This window comes from Filicampus tigris, chromosome 15, assembly GCF_054856515.1.
Source record: "Filicampus tigris isolate MCC_2025a chromosome 15, RoL_Ftig_1.0, whole genome shotgun sequence".
NCBI lineage: Eukaryota > Metazoa > Chordata > Actinopteri > Syngnathiformes > Syngnathidae > Filicampus > Filicampus tigris.
In genome coordinates this window covers 5024469-5039618 of record NC_141231.1, presented here as the reverse complement: position 1 = coordinate 5039618, position 15150 = coordinate 5024469, and the positions used below count along the sequence as shown (strand labels likewise).

The 15150-nt window shown below is 38.5% G+C and overlaps 2 protein-coding genes across 2 annotated transcripts; one reads left to right on the top strand and one right to left on the bottom strand.

Moving 5' to 3' along the window:
- Window positions 1-3576: 3576 nt before the first annotated feature.
- On the top strand, window positions 3577-9822 carry spp1 (secreted phosphoprotein 1). Its single transcript, XM_086053837.1, has 8 exons — window positions 3577-3652; window positions 4623-4692; window positions 5018-5062; window positions 5143-5217; window positions 5304-5369; window positions 5468-5626; window positions 6498-6818; window positions 9303-9822. Exons 2-8 carry the CDS (start codon window positions 4639-4641, stop codon window positions 9588-9590), a joined length of 1008 nt encoding a protein of 335 aa, XP_085909963.1. The 5' UTR covers window positions 3577-3652; window positions 4623-4638; the 3' UTR covers window positions 9591-9822.
- A 2928-nt stretch (window positions 9823-12750) lies between these two features.
- Window positions 12751-14879, bottom strand: scpp8 (secretory calcium-binding phosphoprotein 8). Its single transcript, XM_086053730.1, has 3 exons — window positions 14797-14879; window positions 14591-14663; window positions 12751-14058 (listed from the first exon to the last, which is right to left on the bottom strand). The coding sequence occupies exons 2-3, from the start codon at window positions 14648-14650 to the stop codon at window positions 13444-13446; spliced, it is 675 nt and encodes a 224-aa protein (XP_085909856.1). The 5' UTR covers window positions 14651-14663; window positions 14797-14879; the 3' UTR covers window positions 12751-13443.
- Window positions 14880-15150: the final 271 nt, after the last annotated feature.

Here is a 15150-nt window from a genome sequence, read left to right as displayed (position 1 = left end):
GCAATAAAAATGGCCATTCGTGTTGTTATAGCGTAATAATGCTCGCTGCTCAATCTGTTTTTGTTGCATTTGTCTACATTATACATTGCTTAAAAAAAGACAAGTCAGCTAGGATCGGCTCCAGCTCACCGCCATGATTAGGACTAGTGTCTTTCAACAGTTAATACCAGTGAAGTCAACATATCTAATCATAATTTTATAGAAACCGATACATTTATATCAAACTACTTTCCAGTGTCATGAGTATGTCATTAAAATATATGACACTTTTTCAGCAAGATTTATGACATCGAGCTGGTCTACACCATGCAGCAGCTAAAAAAAATAAAGGGAGAGGCCTGGCTCACAATCTCGCTTCTAGTTTGTCCTCAAGGTGACGGCGCAGAGCTCAGTCAAGTTCATCGATAGGTAACAGATTCAAGCATACCATTAGGACCCCGCTTTGTGCACTGGCCGGTCAATCTGGAAGAGAAAGGGGCCTTTTCTAAAATATTCCCACAAACTTGAAACAAAGCGCTGTACAAAATGCCTTGGTAAGAGATGAGGGATTAAGATTTGGAGGTAAATATCATGTACTGCTTTTTGTGTGGAATTTGCATTTTCTCCACGCGCTTGTGTTCTTTCTCCGGGTACTCTGGTACTTCCTCTTCCCACATTGCAAAAATATGCATGTACCTTAACCATAAATATAATCCTATGCATGTATGTATGTATGTATGTATGTATATATGTCATTTAAAATAATCAACAATACAGACTACAAATATCAGTTATACTCTATTACTGTACGTTGTTTTCTGATGACTCAAGAACATTTTTAGTAACAATTGGCTATTATTTTTGCGAAACTATCATGCAAAAAGGAAAGCTTTTCACCAAAATGGCAAAATAGCAAAAGTGGTGATAAGGACGAGAATGGACGGGGTCGGAGGATGATTATTTTTAGGAATAAGGACGGAGGGTGCTCAGGTCGGGGATGGCGGACGGACTGGAAAAATAGGGTAAAGTGGCCATCTCCAATGATTGATAATTTTGAGACAAATACATCCCATCATACTGATGTTGACAAGGCAAGTTTAACCAATCAGGAGATGAGTACAATTACAAACAGAAGTACTACTTCATCCGCCTACAAATGTAACTGTCGTCTTCCAGTCCATAAAATGTCCTTGTGTTGAAAATAAACTGACTACCAGACCAACATGCCAAAATGGAAAGAAGAAGTGAGACAATATAGCCAGGCCAGACACAGGAATAACATCACCCACCCACCCAATCATCATGGAACATTGTGAGAGGCAGTAATAATGGCAGAGGACGTATGTTATGTTAGTGTAGTGTAGTGATATTAAGTTTCTGTCACTGTGTGTCCTCATTTTGGGTGCGCCTGTGTCACTTGGTCCAACCTCTGCGTTTCCATATTGCCACAGTAAACGACAGCAGATTGGAAAATGCAACATTTAATTCCGTCGCTGAACATGTAGTCTTCTACTTCTTCTTTTTCTTTTTCTTCTTCTTATACTTCTTCTTCTTCTTCTTCTTATCCATCCATCCATTATCTGTACCGCTTATCCTCACAAGGGTCGCGGGCGTGCCGGAGCCTATCCCAGCCGTCTTCGGGCAGTAGGCGGGGGACACCCTGAATTGTTTGCCAGGGCACACAGAGACAAACAAACATCCACACTCACAATCACACCTGGGGGCAATTTAGAGAGTCCAATCAATCTTCTTCTTCTTCTTATGATTATTATTATTGTTATTGTTATTATTATTATGTAAGAGTAATGCAGGCAAAATGAAACAATGGAGGCTTTGTAGGTGGGACTGTTTTTGAAACCTGCATTTTAAGGGCATTTATTTACATGGGTGGGTTGGCATGTCAGGAGCAGGAATTGTCGCCACAGCTAATTTTCACCACTCAAAACATATTCACACACAAACGACAGCACACATCACATTAATTTTATTTATTTTATCTCTGCAGTATGCTTGAAATATTGTAAGCAGTGAAATCAAAGTGGGTCAGCGTTTGAGCATTTGGCTGGACCAAACTTCCTGAGAACCACTCATAGACAAATTGTAAGTTATTACAATTAATTAGATAAGACTAGATTGAGCCTGTTTATAAAAAAAAACAATTTCTTTCATTTGAAAAGAATAATGTAATTTCTTTAGGAACATGTCAAACATTGCAATAATGTCCATGCATGTTTTTGATATCATCCGCTATCATAATGCCATTGTGTCTAACGCTTTAGTACGTAGTCAGTTTACTGCAAAAATTATACTTATCCAAAATACAAATATGTAATACTGTAGTATATCCACATATTGATATTGTATGTTTGTATGCTGATTTAGGAATTAGCTCAAACCACACCTTTTTTTTTTAAATTCCTTCTCTTGTTTTATTAGTTGTCAAATCTTCCCATCTGATGCATGTGATGTAGCTGAGTCAACGTGATGAAGGCGTCAACATGGAAATGTATTTATAGGTTTCCTATTCCCATTAATCACCTGATCGAAATTTTGGGTCACATACAAATGGAAATTTAATTCAATACAGATACCCAGTATGCAGAGGGTACAAAGAACACATCCACTAAGTAATCACTAGTCAAAACTTGTTAGTTAAATATGAGTCATTATTTACCGTGAATTTTGTGTGGTCTTTTATGCATGCAAATTCATTTGCTGGTGCGGTTTACAATTACTAATACGCAAAAAGTGCATGATGTTGTTGGTTGTATCATTTTTGTATTCAAAATAAAACTTGTTGCAATGTTTTTAATGTATTCCTTTCAGCTTTATGGTGATATGAGTGATAACTGATGATTTTAGTCAGTAATCATGATATCAATAATCATGAAATGTTTTTATTTTTTTCTCAACTAAAATGGGCAGGATGACGTCATGCATCAGTTTTTTCATTTATTTTTTTTTCAGCATACGTATTATAACAATAACTAATGTCAGTTTTAGCTCTAGCGTGACACAGGTGCATGTACGTATATGGCCATGTACATGTTTTGGGAATGCGGGAGAATGCCGGGTAAGTGCGCAGGAAACGTAATTTTGATGAGATGACACATCACGTTTATTTGTACCAACCAGCCAATGCCCTTTACCCATTTGGTGTTTGCTCTTTTAATGGTGCATGCCTGCCAAATTTAGTTATACATGCAGGATATGCCCACAAAAAAAGCTGGTAATTCTCTTCACTTGACAGTTTAAGATGAATCAGTCTGCTCTTGCAGACAAATTGTCAATTATCCGCAGACATTTTTCTGTCTGTAAGGAAGTTGAATCATTGTCATCGTGCTTGTTGATGTTTTTTGTTTTTTTTACTACATCATGCCAGAACATTTTCTTCGATTAATTAAATTCTCTGTATGTGTGTACGTGCGTTAGCCCCCAAACCACAAACCAAAGGAAGAGTGGGGGAGACAGACAAGAGGTGGACCATGGAGCGGTTAACCTCATGACATCACAGTCTCGGCTCTGATTGGCTGCTGACAGAAGCATACGGATTTAAAGGCCAGCAGGGTGACTGCAGCAGCATCACAGGACAGCGCACAGCATCCAGGGAACATACTGCCATCAAACCTCATCAGTTGTCCTCTTGCACAACCTTCCTGCTTCTCCAAATAAGGTTAGTACAAATTCATAAAATGTGAATGACAACATGGAGTGTTTGGGAGGGACTCAGGTTTGACGAAGCTAATACTTGCTTACTATGAGCTGCTTTTAATAGCTGCAAGAACATTTATTGTATAACATCTGGAAAGTAGTAGTAGGATTACAGTGGAACTGAATACTGCCTAAGAGCATCTCAGCAAGTTGTTGTGAATAGTTTTCCTGCGGTTACTTAAATAGGACCAGTTAATTTGAGCAACGTACAATTACACCATCTTCTTGAGTAGACAGGCCAAATAATTCACAGTTTGCAGTTTATTTTCATGCTTGCAAGACGCTCAGAGAAACAGCACAGTGAGCTTGACAAACAGCAGTGTCTTGCCTTTGAGGCTGAGTGGTAGAAAATCCCTGCGACTTTTTTGGAAGCCAAAAAAAATTAGACGAGTTGAGGTTGGGCGGCAATAGATTACTAGGCATGGTTTTGGAATGAGATGTTAGTTTTTTGCCCTGTATGTCTGCTTGTGTGTGTGTGTGTGTGTGTGTGTGTGTGCGTGTGTGCGGGTGGGTGTATCACTTGGCATTTTAGTTGTTCCCATATTTTTGGGTCTTGTGGCGGATGCGTTTTAATTTTAACTTGCGATTTAACTCTTTTCATGCTGTGTTCTTAACACTGCTACACAAGTAATAAATTACACAACCGGAGTCTAAACTTACTTGTTCTTCCTCCTATGAGCTAACAATAATGAACATAATGAACTTCAATGTTCCATGGCCTCGAATTTAAAGTCTCTAATTGGATCTTTTTTTATTTATATATGTATATATATATATATATATATATATATATATATATATATATATATATATATATATATATATATATATATATATATATATATATACATGTTTTTTTTTATTGCCTTCAAAAATGTATTTCGTTGTTTCAACTCAAAATGAGTGCTTCTGTTTTTCTTTTGTTTTTCTAGACAACAAAAAGACACCATGAAAGTGGTATTTGTTTTCGTTCTGCTCTTTGCTGCAGTTCTCTGCCGACCAGTGAGTAATTTCCTCTTTGTTTTCTTCAAAATTCATGTGCATCGATAACCACAACTTATGTTTTCCATCCATTTCAACTAAGTTGAGTTTAACTGTATGAAATATGACAATTACAATATGACAGTAAGATTCAAAGCTCCAACCAGCCAATCAAATTGAAGTGATGTCCTTTCTGTACTGCTCATGTTTGCATGATATTGGTGCATATCTATGATGCGCTGTAATTTTTGTGTTTTGTTTTTTTTCTCAGGATCCCATACAATTTCTTTGGCAATTACTGTAGTTTTATTTTATTTTGTATTGATTGCGATTCTTTGCTTTTCAGGCAAGAAAATATTCGGAGAGTTCGGCAGAGAGCTCTGAAGAAGTGGTGGGTATAAAGTCAGACATCCAGACGGACAGACAGACAGAGAGTGAGACATCACCATTGACCATAGATCTTGTCCACAGGTCAGACGACCTGCAGCTTCACTCTTCAGGAAAAAGATGGCCGAATTGACTCGCTTCCATGTGTCACCATTCAGGGTACGACATTCCTGCCAGTCAAACTAAAACGGACATTTTACATTTCGATTGTGTTTGTTTAACTCAACAGTAACCGATGTTTTTAGTTATTCCAGAAATTTATAGCGCCGGTTGCTGTCGGTTCAGATGAGAGCACAGATGGTTCTAATGAGGTAAGACAAAGAATACATGTAAATTTGAGTATACAGTGCCAAGACTGTTAATCTTGTATGATTTATCAGTGAATCTTTGGATTTCTGCATTTTTGCAGCAGGCAGCAGTCGAAACGCCATCTTTAGTCAACTTTGAAACTACAGAAGAGGCTGCAACAGACACACCCTCCGTCGACAACCAAGATGAACCAAGTAAAGACAGTGATGATGACGATGACGATGATGACAAAGATGATGAAGATGAATCAGAGGAGAGCGTGAGTAGTTCCAACACATATTGTCTGCCACCATATTTGATGATCCACATTAGGGTTGTGGGTTAAATCCCCAACATCTGGCTCACGCTTCTTCCTCTCAGTTCAGAAGTTCTGGCTTTGAAACCCTGCACATGCCTTCCTGTGCGACGTTTGCATGTTTTCCTTGTGTTTGCAAGGGTTTCCCTTGGGCACTTAGGCTAACTCTTATATCCCAAAGACGTGCATGTTGGATTCATTGAAGATTCTACATTTCCAACAAGTGGTACTGTGAGTGTGTATGGTTAGTAGCCGCCTGACCCAAAGTCAGCAGGTTTGACCATGACTCTGAACAGGAAAAACACTGGAAAATGAGTGAATTAACATTCTTTAAAAAAAAATAAAAAAATCACTATAATAGATAATATAGTTGTTCAGATTTTTCATACGCATTAAGCACTGTAACAATGAGACATGTTTCCCATATGTATGATATCTATCCATGTTGTATGGTGTTCCCCAGGGTTTAATTTTGGAGCCCTTGCTGTTTCATTGTATTTGCTGCCTCTGGGTACTATCTTAAGAAAGCATGGTATCTATGTCCCCCTAAGCAAAAAGGATGCCTTCTCCTTAAGGCCACTTGTCCTGTCTGGAGGAACTCAAAGCCTGGATGGCACTAAACTTCGTGAACTTCATTGAAAAGACAACAGACGTTATGGTGTTTGGTATTTTTTTTAACTGTCTTTGTTTTTATGTCAGATTTGTATTTTGTGTGCAACACTTGCATTGCAGCTGTGGTTGTTTTAAAGTGTTCTATCAATAAAGTTGGGTTGAGTTGAAATGTGCAGTTCGAGAGACTCCTCCGTTCATGTTGGGATGTGATTTGTCCCTCCAGGAAAGTGAAGAGGAAGATGAGGAAGACAGCTCAGAGTCTGGCGAGTCTTCCACTGTTGCTCCCGAGACAGTGACCCCTGTAATTGTGACCGAGGAGCCCCTGTTGCCCACTATTGTCACAGACACGGATTCAGGCCGCGGTGACAGCATGGGAAGATACCCCAGTGACTACAAGAGCTACGTCTATGCGGAGGAGAAGACCTACCACAAGGCACCTTCATCTTACAAGTCCTATGAATATGTTGACACAGGGAAAAAATCCGGTTATGACATGCCCATTGACAATGAGGTGGAGAAGTCACCAGAGGTGTACAACAGTGAGGTCAGTTGGATTCTTTTTTAATATAGTATGTTGTTGCAAGCTATTTTTTATGGCTGTTCAGATCTGACTGCTGAAAATGTTTGATCATTTTAAATCTAAGGATGAAAATCAATCAAAGTACAAATTATACAGTATATCGACATGAAACCGAGAACAACAACAAAAAAAACCTTTGCTGCAAGAGGGGTAATTTATTCCTCATTTGGTTGGTTGTATCAGTAATGTGGTGGCTATATTTACAAGACCTCAATATCCTGCTTGTTCCAACTATGTGTTTGTGGTCTAAGACCTGAAGCTTTTCCTCACAGTTAAAATATAGTGTGTTGTGATTAATCAACCATAGTCAATCTCATTGCCATATTGGAAAGATACGGAGACAGGGTATCTCAATATCACTTCCTCAGCAACTCTGTGTCAAATCAATACGTTAGTACCCATGTTAAGATTTCTTCCTTCTCAGACATGGCAATTATACATATAACTGTGGGGAAAAAGATTACCACTGCAAAATGATCTCAGATTTTTCCACAAGTATGTGTGAGTGCAATTAACATTTTTGTTTTCTTCCATAAAAATACTGACAGCATAATTGTTACATTTTAAATTCAAATATAGCAATTCAGAGCATTTATTTGCAGAAAATGAAAAATGGTCAAAATACCAAAAGAAAGTCACTGATGATACACTCGCAGTGCTTGACGACAGTGCAGACAGTGTGTGATCATTTGCCACTCAGTGACGTTATGAATGGTCTATGTGCCCTGTGATTGACTTGCGACGAGTCCAGGATGGAGTTCGCCTTTCACCCGGAGTCAGCTGACATAGGCTGCAGCTCTCCGTGACCATGAACAGGTTATGCGGCAAACAATTGCAAGTGTTTTTGAAGGCAGCGAATGTTGCGTTCACGCCAGGGTTCTTTGAATGTTCGCAAAACTGTCGGCAGGAAATTTTGAGCATGTTCAAAATTTCCTTACGACAAGAAAAGTACAGGCGAAGGTGTGCTGAACGTCTGACAACTGTTTGGCAAACACTTGCAACCTTGAACGAACCCTGACGTGAACGCGCATTTTTCTACCTTTGCCAACGGTCGGAAATGTTCGCCCGTCAGTGGGATAGGGGCTAGAGAAAGTTGACTAGGTACTAAAAACCGGCCAGTAATTTTTGGTCCTTTGATTCTTTCAGACCTGTAGGTATATGTACATATAATTACGTTTTGGGAATGAGAACTCAGTGATTTAACACTCGTTTTTACAATGTAACACTTTGCCAATCCACTTTTTAAAACTTCAAGACCACCATAGTTGCTTGTGTTCTACAAAACCAAAGTAAACCAATATTGCAAAACCAGTAATGCCTCGGGTGCAAACGTTCAAAGGAAGAAAAAAAATACAGTAATCGAAATACTCAGGGGCATAATTTAAGAAAATCCTAATTACAGAGTTTCAACCGGTGCTTTGACATTGCTGGCTGGATGATTCTCCACTTTAAATGAGTCCCGTTCCATCTGGCTGTAGTCAGCTATGAGGTGTCCTAAGGTGATTTGCATATATATACATATATATATATATATATATATATATATATATATATATATATATATATATATATATATATATTAGTGCTGTCAAATTTTTAAAATAGTTAATCGGAAAATGTTTCAATACCGGTATTAAGCTTGGAAACAATATTTATTGAGACTATTCTAATAGCTTTCTTTTATCCTTGAATACGATTCTTTTCCTGTAAAATATAACAGCTGAACGATACACCAAAGACAGACAACTAATATGGTATTTGAATTTGGCTTTGCAAAGTGTGCAAATTATTTTGGATTTCTCCAATGAGCCGTCAAGCAATTTTTTTTTAAAGTAAAACTACTTAAAAGTCTGTCTTTGCAACAGTGACTCTCCCCTAAGTTTGGCTGGACAGTGAGCAGAGGTCAGCTGCTACAGGAAGTAAATAAAACTGAGTTAACTGAGTATTTTTTTTTTTTTAGTGCGTTATAAAATTTAAATTAATCTCATTAATCTTAATTAATGTGTGTGTGTTAGAGTGTATGCAAAAACATTTGTATACATTTTTATGCATATATCGTTGGGAAAAGTGAATTAGAGAGCTCCTGACTTTGGTACCTCATGGCTGGGTCTACTGATGACAAGACGAACAATGTTACACACAGCATGTACAATGGGAAAGCTACAAAAAATAGGAATTGCAGACCCGAAAATACAGCCACTGCCTTTCAGTGAAACATTGCCACCCCAAAGCAACATTAAACCTGTTGTATAGCCAATGCGATGATGTGTGGCAATTTCTGGCCTCTCTGTGTTCAGTGTACCATTCTATTCTATAAATGTCCTTAATTACACATCACATTGTTCTGTAAAACAACTACTCAAGTATATCTTACAGTAAAAAAAACATTGTATTTATTATGGAACTGTGTGTGTAAAGCTTGATTAATGCTCTTATTCCTTGCTCCAGACTTACCAGGAGCACTCCGACATACTGGAGGAGGATACCAGCACTCCTGAGAACCAGGACGTTCTCCCAGCGGAGGAGGAGAATGATGGAACAAGCGATAGCGGAAGCTCGGCAGATGTGGAGGAGGAAGAGGAGTCTGAACACGAGCAGAGCAGTGAGGAGGCCACAGCCACCCCTGGAGCTGCTGACAGCGATTCTGACGAGAGCGACAGCATGGAGAGTGACTCAGATGAGAATGAGACGGGCCATGAAACCACTGACATGCCCGTGGTCATCACCGCCAAATAAGTCGTCCAAAAAGCCAGGTGGCGTCCCACAGGTGCAATCTGTTCGCTTTGGAGATACCTTCTACGGCAGGGACAATCCAAGACAACCAATGCTTGTTTTCAATCAGTTATTGATCGAGCTCAGAGAATATTTTGGAGCTCATTGACACAACTTTATTTGTCTAATTCAAACAGGTCTTTTCTGCTCAATTCAAAATCTTGCCCCCATAGGCACGGGGTCCAAAATTGTTAATGTTGCTGACAAAAAAAAAAAAATAATAATAATCTGGAAGCAAATATATGCAGCAGAGCAACACCCAATCAAAACATGTCAGGTTCGCATTCCATCGGACATGCAGTTGGATCCAAATATGAGTCATCAATTCAAGCGTCATAACTTTGAAGCCATATATTTGCCTCGTGTGGGGTTTAGCTTGTTGCTTGCTATAGTATAAAATCCGCTGGTGTCCTCAGTTCTTATACTTAACACTACATTTGGACCCCTGCCCCCCATGTTTATTGTAATGTATTTTTTGTAACATTTCTAAAATATAAATAAAATTATTTTACTTAAATTCACCCTGCATACGTCTTATTTATTCAGCTATGAATGGCAAAATAAATTCGTTTTTCTTACAAACAACACATTGAACCATTACATCGATGTGTAAATGTCAGAAAGGCACGGTAGCAGTCAAAGTTTTGTACAAACCTTCCGATTCAACAAAATTAGTATGAATAAGTACGATTACTGTGTATTAGGCCAGCAGCCACAATTCTGTCTGTTATTATAATGTATTGTGACTGCAACTGCGGGGAACTAATTGTAGTTGGCGGGGAAATAATTAATTAAAGCTGACTGTGAATTGATGAGGAATAAATCACCACATGTAAATGATACGATCAAAAGAATTGTCGTTTTTGTCACTAATGTGCATATTTGTGAAAATATCCGTTGCATTTTACCCATCACAGTAGTGAACACGGCAAACACGCTGTTAATGTCATGCACAGGTGCAGGGGTGCCCAAGTCTCGAGAGCCCCTACCCAGCCTGTTTTAAGATGTTTCCCTCCTCCAACACATCTGATACAAATACTCAGCTCAGCTTTGCAGAAGCCTGATAATGATTCTGAGCATTTGAATTAAGTGTGTTGGAGGAGGGAAACATGTAAAACAGGCTGGATTGGGGCTCTCGAAGACCGGACTCGGGCATCCCTGGACCTGTGCATGCCAATTTATTTGTCAACATTCTTCTGCCAGTACACGACTTGAGCTAGAATCTCCTCATGCGGCAATGATGACCACATGACTTACTGTAAAGATTAAAAAATGTTCTCACAATTTGAAACGATACAAGAAGATTAACATACTACATAATCAAATAATAGTTTCCTCAAAATAATCAATCTTAACACTTTAGTGCAGTAGTTGCCAAGCTTTTTTGTTTTGTGTGCCAACAAACCTTTTTGTCATCGCATGAGTACTCCGTCACACACTGTGTTGGTGATTCTCCAAAAGTAAAATGTAACATAACTGATTAAGTGAAAGTCATTTTGTCTCCTTAATTTGAACATTTGATTCTCTAGTATTGCCTTCTTTCCTCAACTCAAATTAAACATAAAAATAATGTTTTGCAAATAAATAATACAATTAAAAAAATTGCACTAAATAATAAACCTGCCTTTGTTGTATGTAACATTTACCCCCAAAAAACTGACCTGCTTAAACATGTCCCCTTTAAACATTCATTTAAATGTCAAATTTCAAAATATTTGAAGAGAATAATATTCAGACCCATTATAGCATTTTTACTTTCTTTTCATCAGAAATCTGAGCTTTAATGACACACTTGTTCTCACACGCAGCTGTTGTGATTTTGTCATATTTTTGTCAAAACTATCACATTATAGTTCATTTTGGCTTAACCTTTGCAATTTTTGCAAAATATGTACTAACAACTGTATGGCAAAATTTTCATTCATTTCATTAAAGCAACAATGTGTCATATGTCAGTTTTTGTTGATTATGGTGGCGCCATGTGGACAAAAGCAGTAGTGTTTTGACAAAAGTCAACCACATTTCCCATGCGCGCCAGCACGTAGTGTCGTGACATCCTGAGCTCTCGCTGACTGCAAAAAAAAAAAGAAAAATGGTAAAAAAATGGTAAGTAAACCTTCAAAATTGTAAAAAAAAATAAGGCCATTGTATCTTTCAAACTTTCAAACCTTGTGGGCGTGTCTGCTGAATTTGCTGAAACCCTCCTCAACTGCCAATTGTCAATCACAAACCATTTGTCCGATTTGGAAAAAATGGATGCTACTTATGAGCATGAGCATCTTTCTGATGCCTACATACACCGTAACAACATGTTTGAGTCGTGAAAATATATTCACTGAAAGCCTATGGCTGAAATTCATCCCACTGGATTGTCGTGGGGCTTTTGCGCACCATAACAACGAGGCACTCTAAAGCCACGCAACTCTCAAGTCCCAGTCCACTCAGTCATAGAAAATGGACGTACGGTTCCCTGTCCAACAAAAAAATAAAAAATTACAAACTATAACACCAAAGGTTTTCGCTCAACTGCCTTGACTGTGACATCCCATTCTCAGTCCATAGTTTAATATGACGTCGGTCTACAATTTGCAGCTTTTGACCAATCTTCCAGTAGTGTATTTTTGAAGTCACACATTAATGCTGGACCAGAAGGTTTGGCTCCAAAGGTGTTGCATCAGGTTGAGGTCTCGGGACTCTGCGCCGGCCAGTCAAATTCATCCACTCCAAAATCTTTCACCCATGTCCTTATGGACTTTGCTTTGTGCACAGCTTCACAGTCATGTTGGAAAAAGAAGAAGCAATCACTAAATGGTTACCACAAAGTTGACAGCATGGAACTATCCGGAATATTCCTGTAGGCTGAAGTAGAAATCATTTCACTGGAACTAAGGTGACATGGCCCTTACTTTTTTTTTTAGAGCAGTTCTTCTGTTCCAGCATGACTGAGAGTTTGGTGTGGATGAACTTGCTTTCCATAGAGTCTTCATCTAGCCTAGCTAGTCATGTCACGTGGGAAAAAAGGTTATTCCAAATGCTCGGTCACAGACATGTTTTCAGAAATCCATATATTAAAAATATATTTTTTTTGTGTTACATTTGTACGCAAGCAATTCAAAAGTAAATGTCCCATACAACTCTTTAATTCATGCCTTTTCCCACTGGATGTCGTTATAATCTTATAATACACTGAACAGACAGAGCATTGGGGACATTCTCATAATCTAATGAGATGAAGTACAAGAGAAGAATTTTGCTTCTCCACTAAATATAAATACATGATTGTTGACAACCAAACACATCACATTTGGCGCCCTCCGTTTGCACCGTATGCTGTAATGCCACAGTTTTCTTATCACTGTCAAGAGAGAGAAGTTTATTGACACAGTTTTTGTTTGTTTGATTTGAGCTCTCACTAGATGGTGCAAATGTGCCTTAGACCAATGAATGTGTTCTTTTTATTCCACCACATGCAATGTGTAAGTGACATTTTGTGTGACAAAACAAACATTTTGACATCTTTTTTTTTTCCATTATTTTTGTGGAACTTGACATTTTTAGATGGGATTTTGGATGTACAGTATGTAAATATGATGGTACATGAAAACAGTTAACAGTATACATTAGAATAGTTATGAACAAATGTGTTCAAATAAATACAATTTTAAATTATATTAACATTATCCTGATCCGCTGGCGGCTACAATATGCTTGATTAGAAAAAAAAAAAAAATGTGTCTAGAACACAATGATTCCAATCCAGTTTTTGTCCACAATCATGCCCTTTTTAGATATTTTTTTTAGGTTTGTGGTCTCCATGTTAGTTGTCTCCTCTTCTTTCAGCCTCTGTGGAAACGCCACGGCTTACCGTCACATCTACAGCAGGTGTGGTTGTCCCTGGCTCATTTGAGCTTGTGGTGGCAGGTTTGGGCGTGGGGGTGTTTCTGTCCTCTGCGGTTGTCATGATGGGATCTGTGACGGGAACTTCCTCGGAGGATTCCTCAGAGGACTCCTGGGAAGACTCCTCAGATGATTCCTCGGAAGACTCCTCAGAGGACTCCTGGGAAGACTCCTCGGATGATTCCTCGAAAGAATCCTCAGAGGATTCCTCGGAAGACTCCTCAGAGGATTCCTCGAAAGATTCTTCGGATGATTCCTTGAAGGAAAGAATGTTGGACCGCCCAGAATACCTATCAGGTGTCTCCTCAGAGGATTCTTCAGATGACTCCTCGGAAGATTCTGGCAGTGGCTCCTCGGACGTCAGCTCAATGGACTCCTCAGTGGATTCGCTTTCAGAGACGTCCCTGGACTCGGACTCCCATGAGTCATGTGACTGAGCTGCCTCAGAGGAAAGAGTCAAGTTGACCCTCGCAAGTGATTCTCCTTTCGGGTTATTTTCAGCAATGTCAGCATCCTGCAGCCAGTACTCATCAACCTTTAGAATGGAATAAGAAAGGGAAAAATATAATACAGTAAGGCCTATCAATGAGAACAACAGAATAACAAATACACCTCTTAGTCAAAATGCTCATTTTTATACGACGATAAAAGTGATTTACAATTTTAGGAGTACTATTGTTATATTAAAAAGATGCTCACATTCATTGGTTTAATGATGCAATCACTGACTAAGAGCTTGTATTGTGAGGTGAAGTCAAATCTGAAATTGGTTTCTACTTCCACTTAGCTTCTTATCACCAATAGCCCTCAACTCTGATAGTGTGAATGTTACATTTCTATCATAAATTAATAAATATAAGGTAAACACACTTTGGTTTGCCACTACACATTCAGATGCTTGATTTACTAGTACAGTGCAGTTCACACACACATTTCCAATTTCAAAATCAATATAAAATCGCACTAATATACAGAATGTACTCCTTGACCTGAGCAAATAAGGATTTTAACAAGACCGGTACATGTAAAAAGCAGTAGATGAGTGGAAAGTTAGTATAGAGTCTTACTGGTTTAGTCGATGCTGTGGCAAAAAGTACAACAATCAGCGAAAATGTTCCAAAATTCATCTTTAATTGGTTCCTGCAAGTAAAAATAATGTTACAAAATCACAGTGCATATCACCCGGGACTATAATTGCTATACTTATATTACAAAACATGTCACTACAGGGATTTTAAGAAATATTTTACACAAATAATAATAATAGATTTACCTTTTTCTCTACGAGACCAAAACAGTTACTTGGATCTTTCAGTTCTTTTAAATTCTGTCTATCTGTGTTGAGTCCAAAAATATGTGAGGGTGTCATTTGGGATGATCTGATGCTTAAGTATGCTGTGCAGAGAAGCTGGGCAGGGCTATTGTGGGTTTGTGAAGAGGATTGAGTAAGAGTATAGGCTACCTGCAGCCGGGGGAGCAGGCGAGGAGCAAGATGAGCCAGATAACACAAAATGTGGATTCCGTTTTTCACTTACACTTGACATCTGTTTGGTATGCTTCTCTAAGCAAATATCTGAATATTAAACATTCATTTTATGATTGGAAATTAACTTCAGCTCACTGGCGT